The sequence below is a fragment of the Ictalurus furcatus genome, chromosome 23 (genome assembly GCF_023375685.1).
Source record: "Ictalurus furcatus strain D&B chromosome 23, Billie_1.0, whole genome shotgun sequence".
NCBI classification, from domain to species: domain Eukaryota; kingdom Metazoa; phylum Chordata; class Actinopteri; order Siluriformes; family Ictaluridae; genus Ictalurus; species Ictalurus furcatus.
The window spans coordinates 1,560,001-1,582,891 of NC_071277.1; the positions used below are offsets into that span (position 1 = coordinate 1,560,001).

Genomic DNA, 22,891 nt, shown 5'->3' on the forward strand with positions numbered 1-22,891 from the left:
CTCCAGAGCCAGTTTTAGGAATGTGTCAGAGACCTCTACTAAACAGAGGTCAAAATGCCTCAGCTATTTCCCCTTTTTAATTCAGTGGGGTTTGGAAGCATCAGAAGGGTTGAATTAGCAGACCACAGATATAAGTGCACCCTGGGAAAGTGAAGTTCACTTGGTTCACACTGAGAGTTGAGAACTAATGTGTATACAACTAAGGCATGTGGGCAACAACTTAAATAAAAACAGGACATCACAACAGCTGAAGTCAGCAGTCGTTTCATAGCAGTGTTTTATTTTCTGATACGGTGTCATGATGACGTTATGTTCTTCAATGATGAGAAGATATCCAAAATGGCAACTTTTCACAAAGAGAAGGATGTTGTCTATCACAAAACTTTAGTGGGTTTAGCTTCAGTGCCTAAAGTCTCCCTAGAGTGCAGGAAGCTTTGCAAAAAGAGATCACTAGGCTTTTCCTGAAAGAGTCAATTTGGAAAGTTACCATACAAGAACACAGAAAGGAAGGATGAAGAGTATCCGACAAATAAAATACATTAGATGTCAACTGTTCCCTGATGGACACGTCTAGTTTGTGTGTCAGTTAAACAAATGCAGTCAAGCAAGAAATAAACAAAGCATCCTACAGGGTATATTGCCAAACCTGGACGCTACAGATAACAGGAATTAAGGCTGTTTTAGATATTAAAATCCAGACCTTACAATCCAGTCTCACAAGCTAGACTGGCTAACGAGTCTGGTATGTTTAGTGAATAAATGTGGCCAAGAACCACCTACCCTGGGAGAAAGAGGCAAACTGATTGACCTGCCAGATGACCAACCACAGACGTTTTCCAGTAGCCCGTCAGGGAACGTGAGGTTTTCTTGTTTGCTCACTGCTCGCACAAATCTCTTTAATAACTTTTAATGACAGGATTGTGTGAACGTTTTTTAAGTACAGTGATTATATCTATATCTTGCGTTGAAAAACAAATTTTGGCACAATGTTAAAAAGTTTTCATACTGTAAACCAACACAACCTGTGTGTGTGGGTGGGTGGGTGGGTGTGTGTGTGTGTGTGTGTGTGTGTGTGTGTGTGTGTGTGTGTGTGTGTGTGTGTGTGTGTGTGTGTGTGTGTGTGTGTGGGTGTGTGTGTGTGTGTGGGTGGGTGTGTGTGTGGGTGGGTGTGTGGGTGGGTGTGTGTGTGGGGGGCACACGGTGGCTTAGTGGTTAGCATGTTCGTCTCACACCTCCAGGGTCGGGGGTTCAATTCCCACCGTGGCCCTGTGTGTGTGGGCCATCTTCAGTCGTCTTGACTCAGTCTTGCCACTGGATCATGGCGGGCAGTGAGAGTGCGGCCGATGCTGTGCAAGTCTTCCTCACTTTAATCCAATTCACCCGCAAGTCGAGTTCCAGTTTGTGTTCTCCATAATGGAGGCAGAAATTAAAACTTCGGTCTTTGTCGAAATCGACAGACGAACTCCTTTATGTATGTGTGGAAGCGTGAAGAACCAATCATATTGCAACCTTAATGATTGAAGGTTGTGGCCAGAAAAGTATACAAAAAATATCAGAAATCACATAATCCCTTGCGTGGTGCATCTGAAGCTAAGACTAATTTTTAAGAGAAAGAAGAGAGGAAGTGATGGACCAAGACTACAGGGATTTTTGTGGTTCTTTTAGATCCTCAGAGGGCCTCATCTCGTCACACACATGCAATTGTACTACAAATTATGGATCGTACTGCCAGCAATATCTCTGCTCTTGGCTGTGTTTCTGCACGTGGGTCCCACTTTGATGTAGAAGCCAAGGAGTCTGGAGTTCTGCAGAAACCCCACAGGCCCTGCAGTGGGATTGAGTCCTCTTTGGTCCATGAGATGAGGCAGGAAGTATGTTTATCCCTGTTAAGCAGTTTGTAATGGATAGCGTGTCATAGCTGCATGTTTGTATGGTGCCGCAGTAGGAAGTGCTCTGTGCCATGGGGAAAACATTGGTGTTCTGGGGAACTGGTAATAAAAATCGATTTGATATTTCCTGAGAGAGAAAGAAGAGAAAGCCCGTGCAAAATAAGAACAAGAAAAAGCGTACATGTAGAGTACATGTGGTACATAATCTGGTTTTGTGTAATCGTTGTTTTTGGTCTAGTCTCTGTTGGTGCTTTGTCAATGAGGGGGAAAAAAAGTGCCCAGCACTTTAGAGGAGTGTTTGTGGCGTACATTTACTCATACTTCTGTTCTGGTTGCATATCTATTTAAAAATAATTCTATACAAGGATTACTAACTACACAATATTTTCATATTAAACCACCACCACAAAAAAAATCCTCATTTGAATGCATATCTCTTGTTCTGCTTTTAGTCCCCTGAGGTCCTTTTTTTATTTATTTAAAAACCATGTATACATTTCCTTAGTACAAATAAAAATGAACAATATATATATCCTGAAAGTGATGCATTTCCAGCAGGTACATATTGAAGTCCTGAAGGGGTGGTGCAGCAGGTAGTATTGCCACCTCACAGCTCCTGAGTTGGTTTGGAGTTTCACGTGATCTTCTTGTGTCTGTATAGGATTCTTCCAGGTTGTCTGGTTTTCTCCCAACTCGCAAAAACATGCGAGTGGGAAAGAGTGTGTGAATGAGTGTGCGTGGTATACTATGATAGACTGGTGTCCCATCCCAGGTGGAATGCAGCCTCATGCCCAGTGTTCCCTGGACATGCTCTGGATCCGCAACCCTGACAATGAAAAAGCGCTTACTGAAAATCTCAAGGGCAATTCTAGACTTTCATTGTGGGCTTAAACCCCAGCAAGAACGTATTCTGTGCAAACAGTGGTGTAATAGAAATATTTCTGCAGCTGAATAGGAAAAGGACAAGGCCAGTTTTGTGTGTTCACGTGTATGGGTTTATGTGTGTTTCTATGTGTGCTTGTACAGTATATCATGTCTCTTTTCCACAGGAAATATGCAGTCAGGTGGTTTGGTAAGTTAAAAATGTGAGAGGTTTAACTTGATTAACATAAATACAGTTCTCCAAAACAAAAGCACTACATGGGTGGTTTCTCTCAAACTGGAAAACATTCTCATGCAGTATGCAAGGGGGATCAAATGCAATAGGGAATACAATAAGGAATCAAAAATGTTTTAAAGCTGTTCTTGGAGACAGTTGGAGAGTAAAGACGGCACACTGCTGGTATTTATCAGGACAAGCCCTCTCAAATTTACAAGCTCCCTCTTACAGTTTTGGATATTTTCTCTTGACTGCCTCTCACCTGGAGCTTGGTTGGGAGCTTTTTTTTTTTGTTGTTTTTTTGTTTTGTGGCCTCCCCATCCTGCTCTCTCTCATATCACCCCCTCCCTCTGCTCTGTGTTTGCACACAAGCAAAGAGACATTTTGACTTTTTATTTATTTAAATTTTTTTTTTTTTACACTTTTTTAGATTGAATGATTTGTAAAGTTAAGTAAAAACAATACAAGACAAAAAACCTAATGGCTCGGATGAAACTGGCTTTTCATCCTGCCCTTCTCTGTCTTCATGCAATACCAGTTATATTCAACATTGACATGTACACAGGTGCTGTATTTATACACTGATCAGACCACTACCTATGCCTCTTGTTTTGACTACTAGCTATGTTAAAGCAAATAGTAGACTAAGTAATCATGATATTAGCCAGAGGTGGGCTGAATGTCTTTTTTTTCTTCTTTCTTTCTGTGGGTGACCTGCAGAAATACAGCATTAATAATGAACACAGCCTTGTCAATCAACGCTTTTTGTTAACTTTACAAACACTAATCCAGATCTTTGCTGGCTAGCTTACTTGTGAAACATCCACGCAACTCCACTTCGCCTGTAGCTCTTCTGGTTCACTGTGCGCATCAAATGTTCAGCAAAACTTGTGCAACTGCCAATCAGATGAAGCCTTCATGAAGGAGATGATGTTCAACTCACCATAAACATCCGTCAGCAGTGAGTGTAGAGACGATCCTCTGGCAGCACACACCGTGTGGATTCAAGACTTGAGCAATGATTATTGTAAGATGCTTTGGTTTGATTTGAACCAAGAAATTGTGAAATGAACGGGAGGAGTCTGGGTACAGTTTGTAGATTGCTTAATGCGGCAGCGCTGATGATGTTAAGTATGCTGGGGAAAAACAGATTCCAGAATTATATTTAATGAAAGATTGACAAAACATTTTAATGAGACCGGGATGAATAATAGGGGGCTAAAGCTCTGACTAAATAGGCTCTAGAATCTCCAGTGCTGATTATCATATTCTGTTGAGCTTGTACAGTAGTGTAGCTTCTAGAACACATTTATGGTATACTCTACTATGTAGTGAAAATATATAGTGATTGGAAAGCCATTTCGGATTCAGCCTGAAAATGTGTTTGCTATTGCCTGAGGATGAGTTGGCAACAAAATCATTACTGTTGGTAAATAGATATAATTATCATATTCCTCCTTGTGTGTGTGTGTGTGTGTGTGTGTGTGTGTTCCATGGTTTACAAACTCGGTGTAGTATATGAATTTGTTCTGGTACTAACTCTTTTATTCACTCATTCACCTTCATTATCTGCTTTATCCTGGTCAGGGCGACCGGGTGTTAGTTGGGAATACGCCATGGATGGGATGTCAGTCCTTTGCAAAGCACCATGCACACGCTCGCATACTTGGTCACACTTAGGGACGATTTAGCATAGCCTATCCACTTACCAGAATGTTTCTGGAAGGTGGGAGGATCCTGGAAAACCTGCAGAAAACCCACATGGACACACAAGGAGAACATGGGAAACTCAGCACAGACAGTAACATGAGCTCAGGAACAAACCGGGGACTCTGTAGCTATGAGACAGCAACACTACCCTCTACGCCTATTAAATATTTTAAGTAATTAAAATAGAGCATGATTTTTAAACTAGTTTGACGGCTTCACTCGTTATTGAGCCTGTAACCCATTTTTACGTTGCCTTCAGATATACAGTTGAACACCAGTGTTCTGTTTATTCTGTTTGTGGCGGATTTAGGCAGATATAACCTGGTAATTGAATACCGAGATGTGCTGCAGGCTCCGAGCATGAAAGAGTATGTATAGTGGCTGTGAGGGGACTGAGAGTGGGAGAGACGCATGAATAATGCTGTTCAATGAAGGAAGCCTGAAGGCTGAGGGCTCTGCCTTTTGTCTTTGTTGCACTGTATTATGCCGGGAGTTGGACACAGAGCAATTACCTTTTAAGGATACATTAGAGTAAAGGGTCAAGGTGCAGTTCCTCTCCTTCATGTGTTCCTATCTACAATTGCATTTCTGATATTTCCCACTAGATCCACGGAGGTGTTTGGGAGCTTTTTTCTTCCACATTGATGGCCATCATGGGCTCGGTTTAAACTTTACTCTGGACATTATGTGGGTTTAGGGTGTCAATCGGCTTGCTGCTAAGCTTGTCGGTTCGCTTACTCGTGTCACCTTGATCAGAGACAGGGGTCAGCTGTTTCCTTCACCGCCAACCTGGTGAGAAATGAGATTCTGTTCAAAGAGCAGGGCCATGGTGACAGTGTCATACATAATTAGAGCCTCATTGGTAATGAATATGCGGCGGTGTGGATGTGCCGACCATCACAGGTGGTGAATGTATTTCTGCAGAGATTGTTGAGATTTGTGGAAGGAAACGTCACAAACCATAGTCTGGTAATATATGATGAAGCAAGCATTTAAATCAGGGGCGATATATTTAAATCAGTTTAAATATAACAAAAATAGCATGTCGTGATACTTAAAGATATTTCTGCAATACGTTAAAGTTGTCACAATATATAAGTATGCAAACAAACTGCCAGTGAAACAGTAGTGACATTGTACGTTTTATATTTTTACTTCATGTCTACAGATTTAAATGATTCAACAGAAGAAAACAAATGAAATAAAAATACTCTACAAATTGTAACATTGCAATTTTAAAGATTCCAGTCTAAAATGTTAACATCTTATCAACTACTGTGAATCAGGGTGTGTTATATAAATGTCCATGATGTACAGTCATGTGAAAAAATAAGTACACCCGATGGAAATTGTTGGCCTTTTTTTTTTTTTTTTTTTGGCATATTTGGACAAGCAAACATTTGATCCTCTTTGAAACAGTACCTATTAATAAAGGTGTTACACTCTATCAAATGACACATAAAACTGACATTTTGTAGTAATTTTCACAATTAATTATTTTTTTAAATTCCAGTCACATGGAAAAAGTAAGTACACCCCTATACTGATCACACCTTCAAATCCATAAAATTAGAATCAGGTGTTCAAGATGGGGTGCCAGTGATTAGAACCTGCTTAGGGAGTGCAGGGTGGAACCTGTCTTATTTATACTCCTTATATTTATACTGGTGTTCCCTTTGCTACTGAGGTGTGGTGTTTGGCCACACGAACAGCAGACGTGTTTGGTGCAGACCAAAGACAGCTTTTCAGGAGAAGCACCTCATACCAACTGTGAAGCACGGTGGTGGAAATGTTATGGTTTGGGGTTGCTTCGCTGCCTCAGGGGCTGGACAGCTTGCATTCATTGATTCAGCTATGAATTCTGCATCATATCAAAGATTGCTTGAATATAATGTGAGGCCATTTAAAGTGGACCTTTCAACAGGATAATGATCCTAAGCACACTAGCAAATCCATAAAGGAATGGCTCAAAAAGATGAAATAGAAGTTTATGGAATGGTCTGGAGGTGTGAGGCGAACGTGCCCTGCCTACAAGAAGTTATTTCTGCTAAAGGGGGCAACACTAGTTTCTGAGGTCAAGGCTGTGTGTACTTACTTTTTCCATATAAGAATATCACATCTGTTGATATTTCTGTTGAATAAACGATCGAAAAAGCTCATTTTCCTTGTGGTTTTGTTCAAGTATATCAACTTTATTAATAAGCACTCTTCCAAAGATGATCAAATGTTTGCTTGTCCAAATATGTCAAGAATTCCAACAATTTCCATGGGGTGTACTTAATTTTTCACGTGACAGTAGCAGAAAATAGTGATATAATCGTGATATAATTTAGTCATACTCTTCAGCCCTAATTTAAATGCATATATTAATGTTCAGTTACGCACAGTATTATACTAATATGGTCAACATTATATGAAATTGATTGCCATAGCCTACCAAATCTAGCCTTCGGGTAATTTTTTACAGCACCTGTATTCGAAGATTATTAGTAGGAAGTAAGATAATATATATTTCCATTATTTTTGGTAAATATGCAGAAGTTTACAATTAAAAGGAGAAATGTGGAATATGAATTACAGATAATTATATATAATAAATAGTCATGTTAAAACGCTTCATATCGCTTCCACTCTCATACAGTAAGATGTGTATACATGTGTCCCTGTGCATGTGTGGTAGTTTTATCATCCTTTCATGTTGCTGGCTAAGTTCCCTTATTCAGTTCTTTTGCATTTGTTGACCAAGTGACCAACAGATGCCATATACATAATCTTGGAATGAGAAGGGGGGTGCAAGTGGCACTATTCCTAGCCAGTGGTGATCTGATTTCATTCAACGTTTTGACAATGGATAGCCTGAATGACCTATTATGCGCAGTGAGGGGGTAACAGAAAAGCAATTATGTCTCTGTCCAGCTGTGGCCTCCTAAGCTTACCCCTGCTTCATTGTATCATAGGGAACAAAGACCAAGGCCATGTTTAACACACTAAACCCATAAATTCTTTCTGTTCACCTCAGGAAATGAGTACGGAGACATTCAGAATTTTGCGTTTATGTTATGTCATAAACATTTACATATGCCCACCATACATTTGCAGGTCAATAACTGTATTCTAAGTGTAAGATATAGGTGCCTTAAAGGCTCTGTGTGTGTCATAGCATACAAGCATCTTCCTCTAGTGGCTCATTGAACTGCTTGAGTGAGTAACATAAATATGCTCCTCAAAGTGAAGGAATGAGGAAGTAAGTTGGCATGATATTTCTGCAAGATTCAAGAGATGAAGCATCAATTCCAGTCACACGAATCAGGCCGCAGATGTTCTTTAGTGAACTGTGCCAAAATACACTTCATACTGGCTTTTTGAGAAGCGCTCATTTGTAAAAGAGATGATCGAAGAAGTTGTACCCCCAGGGTGAGTGTGATTGGCTATCAGAGGGGGCGGGGCATGAGGTCATCTCCTGGCCATGTGCCCAGTGAGGAAATTTGGAGGATGTGATGACAGCCTTACTGACACTGAAACCTGCCACTGTACTTCTGCTTTCTTATAAGGGCACAGCCCTGAGCATCTCTAAGTCAAACAGCCATTCACAAAGTTGGCTTGGTGAATCAAAGTCTTCTACGTTCAACTGACTGCAGTTTGTTGCTATAGTCCTTGAAATTGAAAGCACAAATACAGGCGACCATATGTCGTGTGGCACTCTGAAAGTAATATCCTCACATGTTTTTCACACCTAACAGCAAGGAGAGTACTGCTACAGTAAATATCCTAAAAACAAGGGGTGTTGTGGCTTGTGTTCTTCACAAGGCACATTTTGAGCACGGGACACACAAAGTTAGTTGTAATAGCAGCATGCACACCCAAATTAAGCCAAGTGTGATGATGTTTTAATGTAGTTCCACCTAGGCATATACCCTACATACAATATACACCACCATATTACACCCTGTGTAGTAATCAAACAGTAAATAGGAAGCATTTTGGGATTCATCCCAGTGTAAATAGAGCTATACAGTACTGTGCAGTAGTCCTAAGCACATGCAAAGAAATGCTGTAGAGCAAAGATGCCTTCAAAAATAATGAAAATAAATGTTTCCACATAAAAAAAAAATAAATAAAAATACTGTAAAGAGCAGTAAACAGTAATAAATGAAACAAAGTTTATATTTGGTGTGACGACCATTTGCTTAAAAACATTTATTAGTCGTTTCAGGTAGAATTAGTACAGTTTTATAAGGAAATGAGCTGTAAGTTTTACTGAGCATCGTGCAGAACCAGCCACGGTTCTTCTGGAGACTTTGACTTTCGCAATTGCTTCTTATTTTTGCAACAAAACCCAGCAGCCTTCATTGTGTTTTTTGTCTGTAAAAGTGTCTCTTACCACTTAATACGCTGCTTTCTTTACTGACACACAAACATTTTTCTGTAACATTTAATTTTGTGCTGGAAATCTAAAATGTTTTTTTTTGTATTGATTTGATAATGGAGAAGTCATCAAATAAAAATCTATAACAAAGTTTATGCTAAGAAATAGGGTGCCTAAGACTTTTGCACAGTACTGTATCTCAGGTCTGTGACAGTTGCGTTTGACCCATGAATGGTCTTCACTATTTCTAGCTACACTCATAGGTCACTGTTCAGTATGCATGGTATCTGAAGAAGAAAAAAAAGGAAACCAATAAGAAATGGGCACTTGGGTACGGTACAGATCACTTGGCAATGGAAACAACACAATGTGTGCTTCATAACTGTATATTAAATCCCCCTGTTTTATCAGTCATTCAGATTTTTGGGAACTTTCCTGCATTCTGTCATTTGTGAGGAAAAAGTTCAGCTCAGGGAGCTTGAGCTGCTTTTGATTCTCCATATACGAATGTAATTTAACTCTTGGAAAATAATCTTGCCTACAAGCTGTGATGGCTCGTGTGAGACTTCCTCACACTGGTAAATCCTCTCCTCCCCCCCCCCTGCTTTTTAGTTTAGTAGCTATTCCTTATGTTTTTTTACTACACCCCTAAAAACACTATTTGTCATGCCAGTGGTGTAGTCAGGAATTAATTTCAGGGAGGGATGAGAAAATATGCTAAATAATATCATGCATTATCTGTACAATTAAAATGGTAATTCTGATGTGCTCTTGCATTTTTGGGTGGATGCCAGAAGCAGTGGGGCTTACAGAATTTGTAATTTTATTATTTAAGGCACAATCTGCTGCTAACCAATCTAGCCATATTAATAATGTTAACGGGCATAGGAAACAAAAAATACCTTTTATGAAGGTTTCACTGAAAATGATTAAAATAACATGCTAGTAATAGGAGAAATATTACATCTTACCTCATAAAACCGTCCAGATTTACCCTTCAACCTCCAGTACTTCACTGGTGGTCACCTTGATATCTGGTTAGTAGCTTCCAATACTGTTTCTCATCATAGCAGGTGGTAGGCTATTAAGTGTTTTAAAACAAAATAAGCGACCTATTCATTTGGTGTCTGGGTTGATTAAATCTGGAGAAACTGTAAATGTATATATGTGTGTGTATGTATGTATGTGTGTGTGTGTGTGTGTGTGTGTGTATATATATATATATATAATGTGTGTATGTATATAATGTATGTATATGTTAACCACCCATAAATAAGCATTTGGAACCATCATAAAATATTTCAAGGAGGTTCATATCCGAAATCCATCCCTCTTAGATAGGCCTCATAGTTTAAATCAAGCCCACAAGTGCTATTTTTCATGCCATGTTCTACATCAAGTCCACAATCTGCCAATACCTTGTTTGAGTTGCACTTTCCCACAGTTCATTCGATAAATAATATTTGGATCTCTGGAGCAATATGCTCAACATTATGAACAGCATGTGATGGAAGTGTGACTAACCATCCCCCTGTGCTCCCTGCCCCACCTTCCCTACCTTTCACTGTTGCTGAAAGGGTCAGAGACAAGGCTGCGTTACCGAGGCCATTAGCAGTGGCCTTGGGCAAACATAGGCAGTCTGTTCAAACACAGGGCGGAAGCAGCTCTAATGAGGATGTTTACCGAGGTGGAAAAAAAACGACATGAGCAAACAGGGATGTGGACACACATCGACACTTCATTCCTGTCACCTCTCCTGCTCTGGGGCCTGCCACAGGCCATAATCACACCTACAGGCAGAAATGCCTGTAAAAAAAAAAAAAAAAGGCACATGTACTGCCACTGGATGACATCTCAAATGGTACAGAGTGCCCCATCTCTTGTTAGTGTGCTATTTTGTGCTTATCTTATAGTCTTTTCTCTGGTTGGACCTACAAAAAATTGTCCTTATTGCTTAGCCAGGTATATGGAGTAAATGAGATGCTAATAACCTCCAGGAAAGTGAGGTGGCCAGTCAAGAGATAGACAACGCAGATAACAGTGAGGTATAAATAGAAAATGGTAACGGAAGCATCTTGGAAGATCGCTGCATGGTTTTTGTCTGTGTAACAAGGCTGGTGGCCATTGTTAGTGGTGTAAACACACTGTAGGCCTGGCTCTTGTGTCATCGTTAAATACGTTCTGCTGGCTCAGCAGCACATGATGAAGAAACTGTGATCTCAATCCATCTGGGCTGATAGCTAACAGTCATTAGATGATTGGGGTGTGACCTTGCTAACTGTAGGTGATGTTGATGAATGACACAGCTGATGACCTGCTGGCGTAGACGTGTGTAAGATGACCCAACAGGATGATGGTGCTAGGTGTCAATGGAAGTTTAGTTGGATAAGTTGGTAAAACCTGCCCTACTGCCTGCCTTTAATACTCTGTGGCTATTTAAAACAGGTTGATGTGTATGTGTGTATGTGTATGTGCCAGATGTGATTAAAGAAGCAGTTGTGCAGTGCATTTATAGTGTGCTTTGTAGAATAGCACCTACAGTGGCTTGCACAAGTATTCACCCCCTTTGAACTTTGCAATGTTTTGTAGTGTTAAAACCTGGAAGTGAAATGTACTTACTTGTGATTATAGGTCATGAATTTACACAAACTGTCCCATAGTATTGGAGTGGAGGAAGAAAAATCTATATAGTTTGCAAAATTATTTACAAATAAAAATCTTATTTTTCGATTGGTGCAAAAAACTGGTATAACATAATATTATGGGCTTGTTTTTAGTTATTTATTTATTTATTTCATAGATTTGTGATATATAATCAATAGTGCATTTCAATTCCAACACTACAAAGTGTGGAAAAGTTCTAAAAGCACTGCAAGTCGAGTACTTCTGCCTAATTTTGTTCAGTCTTGTGAAATGGCTCCTTCGTGCATTAGACCTTTTCCTCACATAGAGCTTTGTGCCAAGTGCAAACAGAAGCTGAGCGCTCTGTCTTTCACAAGGTGCCAACTATTTAATATTGCATCAGCACATTTGGAGAAACTGTTGAAGAGAATACACGAAACCCTTTTGTGCGAGAGAAATAGAGATGCCTCCGTACACCTACACACATCGAAAGCTGACCACCTGTCTCATCCTCCCATGCACAGTTTGATCCAATGGGTGTGTACCTGAGCCTTCTCCCAGCATGAAGTGCAGAACGCCTGCAATGCAGTCTTTCTCTCTCCCGCCCACTCCCTCCCTCTCTACTCCGTTTCTCTCTTATCTATTTGTTCCTTTATACAGTCTCTCTTTCTCTGCCTCTTTCTTTCTCTCTGTCACATTGTCTTGTTCTCACTCTGCTTTGTTTCGTCTCTTCCCCTTCCTTCTCTGTTCTGCTTCTCCCTCCATCTTGATTCTTTAGTTCCTTTGCTCTGTTTCTCGCCCTGTCTCTCTCACTCCCGTCTCTGCTTTGTTTCTTTTTCTTCTGAGCTTTCTCTTTCTCTCCCCATGGGCCATTCCAATGCCCATGAGACATGGTTTCATCCAAACCAAACAGTAGGGCATAGGGCGGCACCTCACTGTGCCATCTAGAGGCCGGCAGGAGGAGGATGTTCTGGTGCCGGCTGTCATAAAACCTCTACTTTGCTTATTAGGCAGCGTGCCTTACACTGCGCTAGGTTCTTGAAGGAGGGGATGAACACATGCTCATGCATAAACAGACACGCATATACAGTATGCATAAGCAGTTAATAATCTTCCCCCATATTTGCATCAACAAACTCATTTATTTTTACACTATTCATGCATGGATGACTTATTACTGAGCAGTCTATATCTGACACCAGAGGCACTATCTAACCAATTATCTGCATATATTGCGAGCGTCTAAAGGTACTAGGGCTATTTATTTAAAAAATAATAATTCAAGGATCAACATTGGATCGTATACTGTCTGTGCATTTACCCTAAGAAAGAGAATGTCAGTGAGGCTCTTCAGCTCATCTCTACTGCTAGGAGCCATGTCCTCTAGATCCACTAAATCTATAATAATATATTGCTGCAATAGTGCCATTTTGTCTCAGGCCAGGCATAATTCATTTTCTTTCTGGGAATTTTGTTTAATAGGGGTTCTCCTGCTATTAATTCTCAGTCACCTCTCTGGGGAAAAGAGGCTCATTATTTCCTTATAAATGGTCCAGCGAACAGGAAGGGACGATGAACTCGGCTATTTCCTCGTGCCAAACAGCCAGATAAGTGGTGATATTTTGGGTGCAAAGCGGCAGCAGCCTGCAGCGCAACACATGCTGCGGGTTTTGGCTGCACTGTTCTGGGTTTTACCTTGTGGCTTTTCAAGCCTGTCTGAAATGCTACAGTACAGGGAAGCAACAGATGCACTGTGGGTAGGAGGGAGGGGACAGAAGACAGAGTAAGGAATAAGAACACCTAGTTCTTATGGGTATTATTTAACTCGGAAAAAAAAAAAAGAACGGAAGCAAAAATAAAAAAAGAAATTGTAATATTATGCCATGTCTGACATTTGTTCTCTGTTTAAATATTAGTAAGTTTATTTAAAGTAACACTTTCTAGAAATCTCTATCTATATTCCTCCATCTGTTTTCATCCTTCTCTCATTGTATCTTTGTTGGGCTGAATGGTGGCCTGCGGGGATTCTGGTTGCACAGATGTGAAGTGTCTGGTTTATAAAATTGTGAGAACTGGAAGGCGCAAAGAGGAAAGAGATCCCGAAGTCCCTGAAAAGGGCTTTCACACCATGGTGATCTGTAGTAAATGCCCTACATGTATAGAATATAAAAGCTTGGGAATAGGATGTAACCATCGGTTCCATTACATTTTTATTTCTATAGCGCTTCGAACAATAGACATTGTCACAAAGCAGCTTTACAGAAATCCAGATGTAGATGTAGACTTCTAATGAACAAGCCAGAGCTGACAGCGGCAAGAAAAACTGTCTAACACAACATGAGGAACAACCTTTCAACAAAAAGGGAACCCATCCTTTCTGGGTGATACTAGACTTTATATGTAGATCATTAATTTTGTACAACTGTACACTGTCATAGGTGCTAGACAGGTTTTTGGAATGTCTTGTGTTTGAAAGGCTGACTCTGTTTCTCATATTTCTTCCTCTTGTCTTCCAGGATGCCTTTGTGGAGCTCTACAGTCATCAGAGAGCGTCCATGTTCCACCCCTGGCCATATTTAAAGACAGTCTTTGGCCTGGCAGCATTGGGAGCAGCGGGAGTCACCATCGGCGCCCTTTTTTCTCAAAAGTGATCATCTGCAACATCAACACCTGTCCTTCTTTCTCTGTCTCTCCTCTGGCTTATGAAGGCACTTGGTTTTTTATCAGCGTAGCACTGCCCTGCTGTTTTGTCCATGTTATGGAGCTGTCCTTGAAACTGGAGTGGGAGAAATGCAATGATAAAAAAAAAAAAAAAAAACAAACAAACAAAAACAACAAAAAACGAGTAGCTCCTACACACGTACTATAAATATCACTGCCATATATAGATCTAGATCCAAATATATATTTACACATACACACATGCAGCAGACACAGTGTACAACTCCAATATTCATGGACCATATAAGCACACACAAATGACAGTTAGTTATTTTATTGCGAACATGATTTACATTTGAACTTCTATGAACCTGCAGTTCCAGATGTCCACGTTTGATCCTTATTATGGTTTTATTACTTTGTGTGTAGCATGGAATGAAATATGTATAATGTAGGAGTTGGAAAGCAAAAGCAAAAAAAAAAAAATGAATTGAAACAAGAGACTGCTATGAATGCTCCACTGTCTGCATGCATAGTGGCAAGCTACTTTTTTGCATGATGGCCTTTTCAGCATGGAAAAGCACCACCTGTGTAGGACATTGTTGGGTGTTATTTTTTTTATTTTTTTTTTATTTTATGTGTCTTTCTCCTTCTCAACCGTTTCTCAGCGTACCTCTCAAAAGCAGCAGATGCTGCTCATTCCTCATTAGGCGTGCTCGTCTGTTTGATTGGCTGGCGAGTGTCTGGGTTTGTCCTTGCTGGATAACCCCTAAGCATTCACTTCACTTGCTTTCAACAGCTTAAAAGTTGTGTTCTGAGGTATACCACACCTGAATGTATAATACTTGTCTCTGTGTATGGTGTGACTCTAGAGACATTTAACTGTTCTCATCTCATCTGGTGTCACTTTGCTTTTATTTCATGTCCTTTTTATTTAAAAAAAAAAAAAAAAACAACAAAAAAAAAAACATTTGAAGGCCAACAGCCATCATGTAAGATTATTTAAGGGGTAGCAGCAGAAAAGTAGGACCCAGACAGAGCAATGTAAGAGTGTGTGTGTGTGTGTGTGTGTGTGTGTGTGTGTGTGTGTGTGTGTGTGTGTGTGTGTGTGTGTGTGTTTCTGTGTGTATTTGTGATTATAAGTAGATCGTGTTGAGAGAGAGCTTAGCCAGAAAAGGTGGGTATCTCTTAGCCCATTACAGCAACCAGAGATAAAGCAGGGCAGCTGGGGTCAGCCAGGTGTGGCAGGGAGGGGGATAGGGGGATAGGGGGAAAGGGGGGGGGCAGGTGAGGTACAGTGGAGGGACTCCAGCTTGCAACAGAGGCTTCATTCAGCCTGGCATAGTGGGCACCCAGGCAGCAGAAGGCCCAGAAAGACATAATAGAAAGTGAGTAGTAGTAGTAGTAGTAATAATAATAATAATAATAATAATAATTATTATTATTATTATTATTAAGATAATAAGAATAACAATTAAAATAATAATCATAATATCAGCACATTAGTATTATTTATTACTATCATTTATTATTATTGTTGTTGTTATTGTTATTATTATTATTATTATTGTTATTATAGATTTCTTTTGCCCATACGTTATTTTCACATTATTAGAAAGTCATACATTATGTGACACCCCTGGACAATGGAGGCGGACCTATAATTTGAACCATCGACTTTCTGGACCTTCCAGTCAGCAAGTACAGAACCATGACTGCTGAATTACCATTGCGCCACTGAAGAACCACCATAGTAGTGCTTGGGCCCTCTTGTGCTCCTGTGCTGAAGAAATTAGTTTGAAACTAGACAACCTGAACCTGTGTGCTTCTGCTGCTGCTTTCATCCTGAAAAGAACCTAAGCGGTATCAGATATCCCAGTGCTCTCCATGTGGAGGATTTGTAGGACATTGAGACATCTGTCTGCCACGTTCGGCTAGGGACCTATAGTTTTCCCTGGCAGTTGACAATCATGGTGTAGTAAAATATTATGTTTACTTGTTAATGTTTTATTGTCATTTAATCTCATCTAAGTGGTGTAACCATTCATTTTAATATGTAAAGGCCTAATTGATGTCTCCATATATTTTATGACTCCATAAGACTCAATAAGTATTTGTCTCCAGAATGCAAGTCATCAACGAGTCAAACAAATTTAATGGCAGAACTCGTGTGTCATGTTCTAAAGGTACAGAAACGTGGCCATAATGCAATGTTAAGCTTCTGCTATGAATGCAGAAGTATCATGTATCTTATGAGTATCTTACGGGAGAGCATAGAAGACTCGCACTGTAACGTCATGTATTTTAATGGCTGCTAATAAGATGTGTAAGCTCTCAGCAATTTAACATCGTCGTCATTGAGACACCATATGATGCTGCTTTACGATACAGCAAAAACTGCCACTGGTGGGGAGCTGTACTGAAATATCCCCACTCTGTAAGCTTCACTCATCAGGAAGTGTGTAAAGACTCAGACAGCCTTTGTGTGATTGTATAAGCACTCCGGATCAAGAGGAATTTTTGCTTGCCGAGTTTGACAAATGAGGTCAGGGCCTGAGTTTCCCAAAAGAAACATTCTGTAGATAACAGTTAAAATAGTGTGAAAGATGCATTGAGTAGTTTCTTAAAAGCTTTTTAAATCGAAATCATTATTCATTTTAAGATCATTTATAACACATTTTTTGGGAACTTTTTGGCTCAGATGTTTAGACCCTAACCCTATCTAATGTCAAATTTACAGAAATGGCAGATGTAATTTTAACCAAAGTTGACTTTATACTCCAGTAACTGTTGCAAATTGGCATTAGTAAGATGTTGGGTACACTCGATATTTCCACAATCAGCGCTTTCTAAAACAGAACCTGAGACTGATTGTGTCTCCTCTGTCTCCAGGAGCAATTAGAAGGCTACAAAGTGATGCAAAAAAAAAAAAGATAAATTCTTCCACAAGCCTTGAGGAGACACTGATAAACAGAGAGTAGAAAAAGTAAAATATCTGCAGAGGATTCCAGTGCAATCTTGGAGCCACTAAACATGTGAAACATGCTTTGCAGTACGTCAATGTTAATTGGTGCGATTTATTATGAGATCATTCTCATAGTTGAGTGGGGAAAAGGGATTTTTGACTGAGCTACCTGGGATTGGTCCTGGGTTAACACCTTTTTGTTATTTAATATGTGTATATTTTATTATATATCATTGGACCTCCCATTACCAAGACATTTCAAAGCCAAAATAGGAAGTTTTCCGGCTTCTTAATTGCTGAAATGGCACGACGAAGCTTCATTATAATGCATTTGAATGTCATATCTATACTGTATATGTGTCTCCTTCTACCACTATGCATTGTTAATGTTTATGTCCAATGATAAAGCATGGAAGCATCTCTCCGGGTTCTTCATCAGTTTAATTGTCAAGGAGGGAGTGTTTAACTGTGTAAAGGTGGGAGGCTTTTTCCTGTGTGTGAATTGATCTGTTGTAATTTCTGTCTCCATGGCAGCGCCAGTTGGTATTTAATCCTGTTATTTACATTATGTAGTGTGATTGTGATTTTTTTTTTTTTTTTTTTTTTTAATTATTATTATTTTGGTTGCAGCATTTTGGAGTTGCTTTCAGTTATGTGATTTTTATATGCAGTTCTGCAATGTCTTGTTTTCTGAAAAATAAGCCCCAATCAGCCGTTACATTATATATAATTGTGAAAAAAGTTAATGCACTTTTTTTTTTTTTGTCTGTTTAGGCAGCTAATATCATAACCATTTCCAAAACATGCCACAATGAAAGAGCCAAGCCAGTCACAACATTCATTTTATTCTGTTTTGTAATTTTATTGCTTCTCATATTTTATACTTCACTTTTCCCATGGTAGCACTAAATTTAATCGCCGAACCTTTAAACCTGAACAAAATATCCACGGTATTTTGTATATTAAAAGAGGATACCTAGAGGATCGTAGTTTATACTGTACTTTATTATCAGATCCTCTTAGTGCAGTCATTATTTGTTCTGCTTTCGAAATGTAGCCTGCATAAACCACTGTTCAATCTGTTTTTGTTGTATTTTGTTTTAATTTATCCTCAGAACACTTAGGTGTTCTGATGTGCCCATACTATATTGTCTACTTCTTCCTATAAGCTAACAATGATGTGTCCTAATTAAAAGGAAAAAAAATTTGCCTTACCATCTGCGAGCTGTCAGTAAATCACTGAATCATAAACTCAAACCATAGCACTCCCTCTGCCATAGTGTGTCACATTTTTCCATATTGCATATAAAGTGAGTCAGTGGAAGAGAGATGTTTTTATAGACAGCTTGTGTTTCAGATAATAAAGATCGGATTGAGATGTCATCTCTAGAGAACGTAGTTTTTAGCGTATTAAATGACAAAATAATTTTTGCTGTTTAACTCGAGAGTTCATTATGAGACTTAGGTGGACTGTGAATAAGGAAATGTGTGTTATTTACTTCAGTAAACACGTCAAAAACATCCAGAGAGCCCTAGAGGAACCGGTGTGTGTTCTGTAATAATCTCAGCAGTTCTGAGTAGTTTCCATCACTGTGTCATAAGTGATGCAGCAGGAGTCCCACAGCTTGTCAGACTCCATCTGAAAATCCAAAGGGACGTTTCCAAAGCCTAACATTACCTCCAGACCTGCTGGAAATGAAGAAGATGGTCACAGTAATAACAGTGCTGATGCTCACACTCTAAGCATTCATTTCTTCATGTCAGTTAGGACATCTGGGGCAGCATCTTTAGCTGCAGGGCTCAAACTGTACATAGAATTCCCCCTGGAAATCTCCATCATTAGACATGAACCTCCTCCTACATTCAAAGCCCCACAGCCGATTCGCAACATCCTCTTTACAGAGAAGGAATGAAAAACTCGAGTGTGGAGCGTTTAGCCCGTGGGAATGGTAAGGCTAAATTAGCTCAGGTTTAGAGTTCTGTGTGCAAAATACTATCCTCTCCACACGTTAAATATTTGAAATGCTTGGAAGAAGGAGTATTTTTAAGGGTTTTTTTTTTTTTTTTAATGGCCATCTATGTGGACTGCTTGGTAAGTGTACAAAACTGAGGGTAGATTTTTAAGTATCCATACTTGAATGTAATGACAGAATTTATTTAAGACTAATTTGAGATACAGGAAATATTTTCTAATAAAAAGCCATCAATGCTACTAATATGTTTGAATGGGAACTTTTCCCCGATTTGGAAGTGGTTTCATTTCTCACCTCTTACACTTTGGATGGCACAAAAGCCTTTAAAAAAAAAAAAAAATTATGTCTGCTCCTAAAGGAATTCTGAGTAATTCCTCATGCTCCTGCAGAAAGTTTGACCTGGTCTCCTAGTTATTATTTTTATTTATACCTACTCAGAGTATTTTATAACAAATTTTGGTTCTTATTTCATCCTGTCATCATGACCCTGACGAGGTTAGAGCAGTTAGCATCCAGTATGCTCTCTTGTGAGCTTGACCACCTGCAGAAAGAAGGAGCGTCCTGAGAGAACAAGCGGGTAATGAGTGAATGTCTACACCTGTGCATTGTTACTGGCAGCCTACTTTTGTGCTGGGAATGACTTGTGAAATGTGTTACGGGGGACATTTAAATAGGGGCAGACAGGAACCAACCAACTTTGAGTGGCTTTGGAAGGCACACGTTTTGGGTTAAATGGTTTTAAGTAATGATGGCAAAACAAAGCCTCGTGAAGTGCTGAAGCTTTCCAGCCAACTGATTTGAAAACAGGTTATTTCTTCAAGCTTCAAGTATCCACTAGGGGCATCTAGTGGTCAAAAATATAGGAATTTGTAGCATAAAACTGTTTTAGATGAGGTCACTGTGTGTAAAATTTGGACAAGTAAAGACCAAAAAGAATTAATATACTACGAGTAATAAATAAAGTATTGCATTTTTAGCACAGCCTATAAATTTATCTATAAATAATATAGCTTATATATGTACAGGGTGTCCCAAAAGCCTCTATACATAGGGGACTATATATGCAGGGACACAATTGTGTGTATGGCGGTTGTGCCTTTGTCAGTGGATGTTTGTCTCGGCTGTTTTCTGTATGTTGGTAGAACTTATAACACTATAGTTTCACACGAAGTTATTAATGCAGTCGTGTCTGTAAGATTAAAATCTAAAAAAGTATAATGTTCTTTAACTGGACAGTGGATGGTGTTTCTTGAAGTAGGCAGTGAATAGGACTTTGAGAGTGAAAATATTTCTACGTGGTCAGAGTAGAGATGACCTGAAACATTCTGCCAAAATTCAACACTATTCAGGAACCAATCCCCAAAGTTGGCTTCAATTTATCAGCAATGTCATCAATACAATACAGAAAATCAAGACAAACATCAATACAGACCTTGGACACATTCTTTAAATCGTTGGTAATCATCAATCATCAACCCACCAACATCAGTGGCGTTAACTGTGAAAAGATTTCATATCCAAATTGAATATTACATCCAAACCAGAGACCTAGACAAAAAGAAAAAAAAAAACCCACCCACATAGAAATATAATTTTTGATGTTTAATAGATTACAGTTCTGAGGTCAGTGGTGCGTCCCCTGGATCTGCCCCCTGGTTGGGGCATTCCTAAAAGGGACTTTTAGGCCTCTCTAAGGAAGCCCACCATGGGACTTGTTAGACTCTTTTGAGCCTCTGTCTTTACGTGGTCAGACTTTACGTGGTTTTTCTTAAAAACAACATTTCTACTTAATGCAACAAGAATAACCACCAAGCATAACCCATATGGTTGGCTCCTGTGGTAGGGACCTGGCTTCAGTACATTTTAGCCAATTTGGCATTCCTGCAGAGGAAATTTAGATTCTTATCATGATTCAGCCCATAATGATAGCTATTCCACCTCCTGGCCCTCTTACACGTACTCATACAGCTGTACCCATTGCATACCTATTTTTGTTTTCACCTGGTGTGTTTGTTCTTTAAAAAATAGTTGGCCTTGTTTTAAAAATCTCATTGCATTAACATTGCACCATGCCGGTACAGATCTATAGTTAATGGCACTTCAGTGGAAATATGCTATATTAACCCTTTCCTCATCACAGAACACTGTCATCACAGCATATCATCACACTCATAACTAGGAGTTTCTTTCACAGTGCCATGACGCACTTGACAGAGACTACGTTTATGGGTACGCGGTGCAGAGAGAGAGAAATGGGTAGCTTTATTATGAACGTCTCCCTGCTGCCTCCCCTGTTACTCTGTGAGCTGTCTCAGACCCCTAAGACTCAGCTCACGCATTCTCATCCTTAGGCTCTTGGGTTTCAGGGCCTGGGGTTCAGCCTGAAGCTCTGAACTTGAAAGCCTGCTTTTCAAACAGAATTTCTGTTTGATTCTTGTGCACCAGAACGTTACACACAGACTCAGTGATTGTGATCTGGGTGGGCTGGACAACATGCTACTTTTTGTTTCTTTAGTGGGAGGGATATGTCCCCGACTTAGCATCATGTCCATTCTATATTTTTTTGCATTAACTAATAACTGTGGGTGGAAATGCCTTGGTGATGAGGAAGGTTAGAGGAGAATGGCCAGACAGGTTTGAGCGGATAGGAGGCTACGGTAACTCAAATAATCACTCTTAACGGCGGTGGTGAGCTGAAAATCATCCCAGAATGCACAACAAAAGATTGGGTTCCACTTCTGTCAGACAGTTGAAGTTTGGGGAAAAAGAGAAGGTTCAAGTCTCAAATCCAAAGTAGACTAGTGTGCAAACTAAGGGATTGTAGAAAGCAGTGATTCAATAAGACTATATGTTATGTGAATCAGTATAATATAAAATAATAGACATAAAATGATGGCAAAAAAAAAACCAACATAATAAATAAAAGAAGTTATAAGTATAAAGAGCACTGATGATCAAACCTGCTATGATATGAGGGATTTGGGATCGCTTCTTATAGAAGAATACTGTAGACTTTATTTGATTAAATAATAAAATAAAAGGGTACGTTAGTAACGTTCCCATTTTTAAATGTGCTCAAGTTTACTGATTTGAGACAGAAGTTACGATAAAAGCTCTGGAATTGTTGGCATCCTTAGTAAAGATGGGTAAAAAAGTTTATGAAAACATGTCTTTGTGGTTAAACAGATTACTCTCACACTGAAGTAATCTAAACGTTTAATTTATTTAGGAAATAACATCCTTATCAAAAAAAAAAAATATATATATATATATTTCTAAGAAAACCATGTGTCACAAAAGTTTTGTGTACTTTGTGCAACTCCTCATTGCTGAGACTTCTCCTATAACGCCTGATGAGATTAGACAATACAGAGTAAGGACTAATCCTCACTTCAGAATCTCTCCAGATCGTCCAGAATTCTAGATCTTCTTTCATGACTTTTCATTTCAGCTTACCCACACATTTTTTATGAGGTTTAGGTTAGGGGACTGGAACGGTCTTGTCAACAACTCGATTTTGCGGCCACTGATATATTTTAGTGTGGATTTGGATATATGTGTTGTCCTGTCCATTGTGACTTCTTGGCAGAGGCAACCAGATTTTCC

The 22,891-nt window shown here is 39.4% G+C and overlaps 1 protein-coding gene across 1 annotated transcript in view; it reads left to right on the forward strand.

Moving 5' to 3' along the window:
- The window catches only part of bcl2a (BCL2 apoptosis regulator a), a 58,956-nt gene extending 44,613 nt beyond the window's left edge, over window positions 1-14,343 (forward strand). The window contains exon 2 of the mRNA XM_053611025.1: window positions 14,203-14,343. Within this exon, the coding sequence (XP_053467000.1) occupies window positions 14,203-14,337 (135 nt within the window). The 3' untranslated portion in view covers window positions 14,338-14,343. The remainder of the gene's footprint in view (window positions 1-14,202) is intronic.
- Window positions 14,344-22,891: the final 8,548 nt, after the last annotated feature.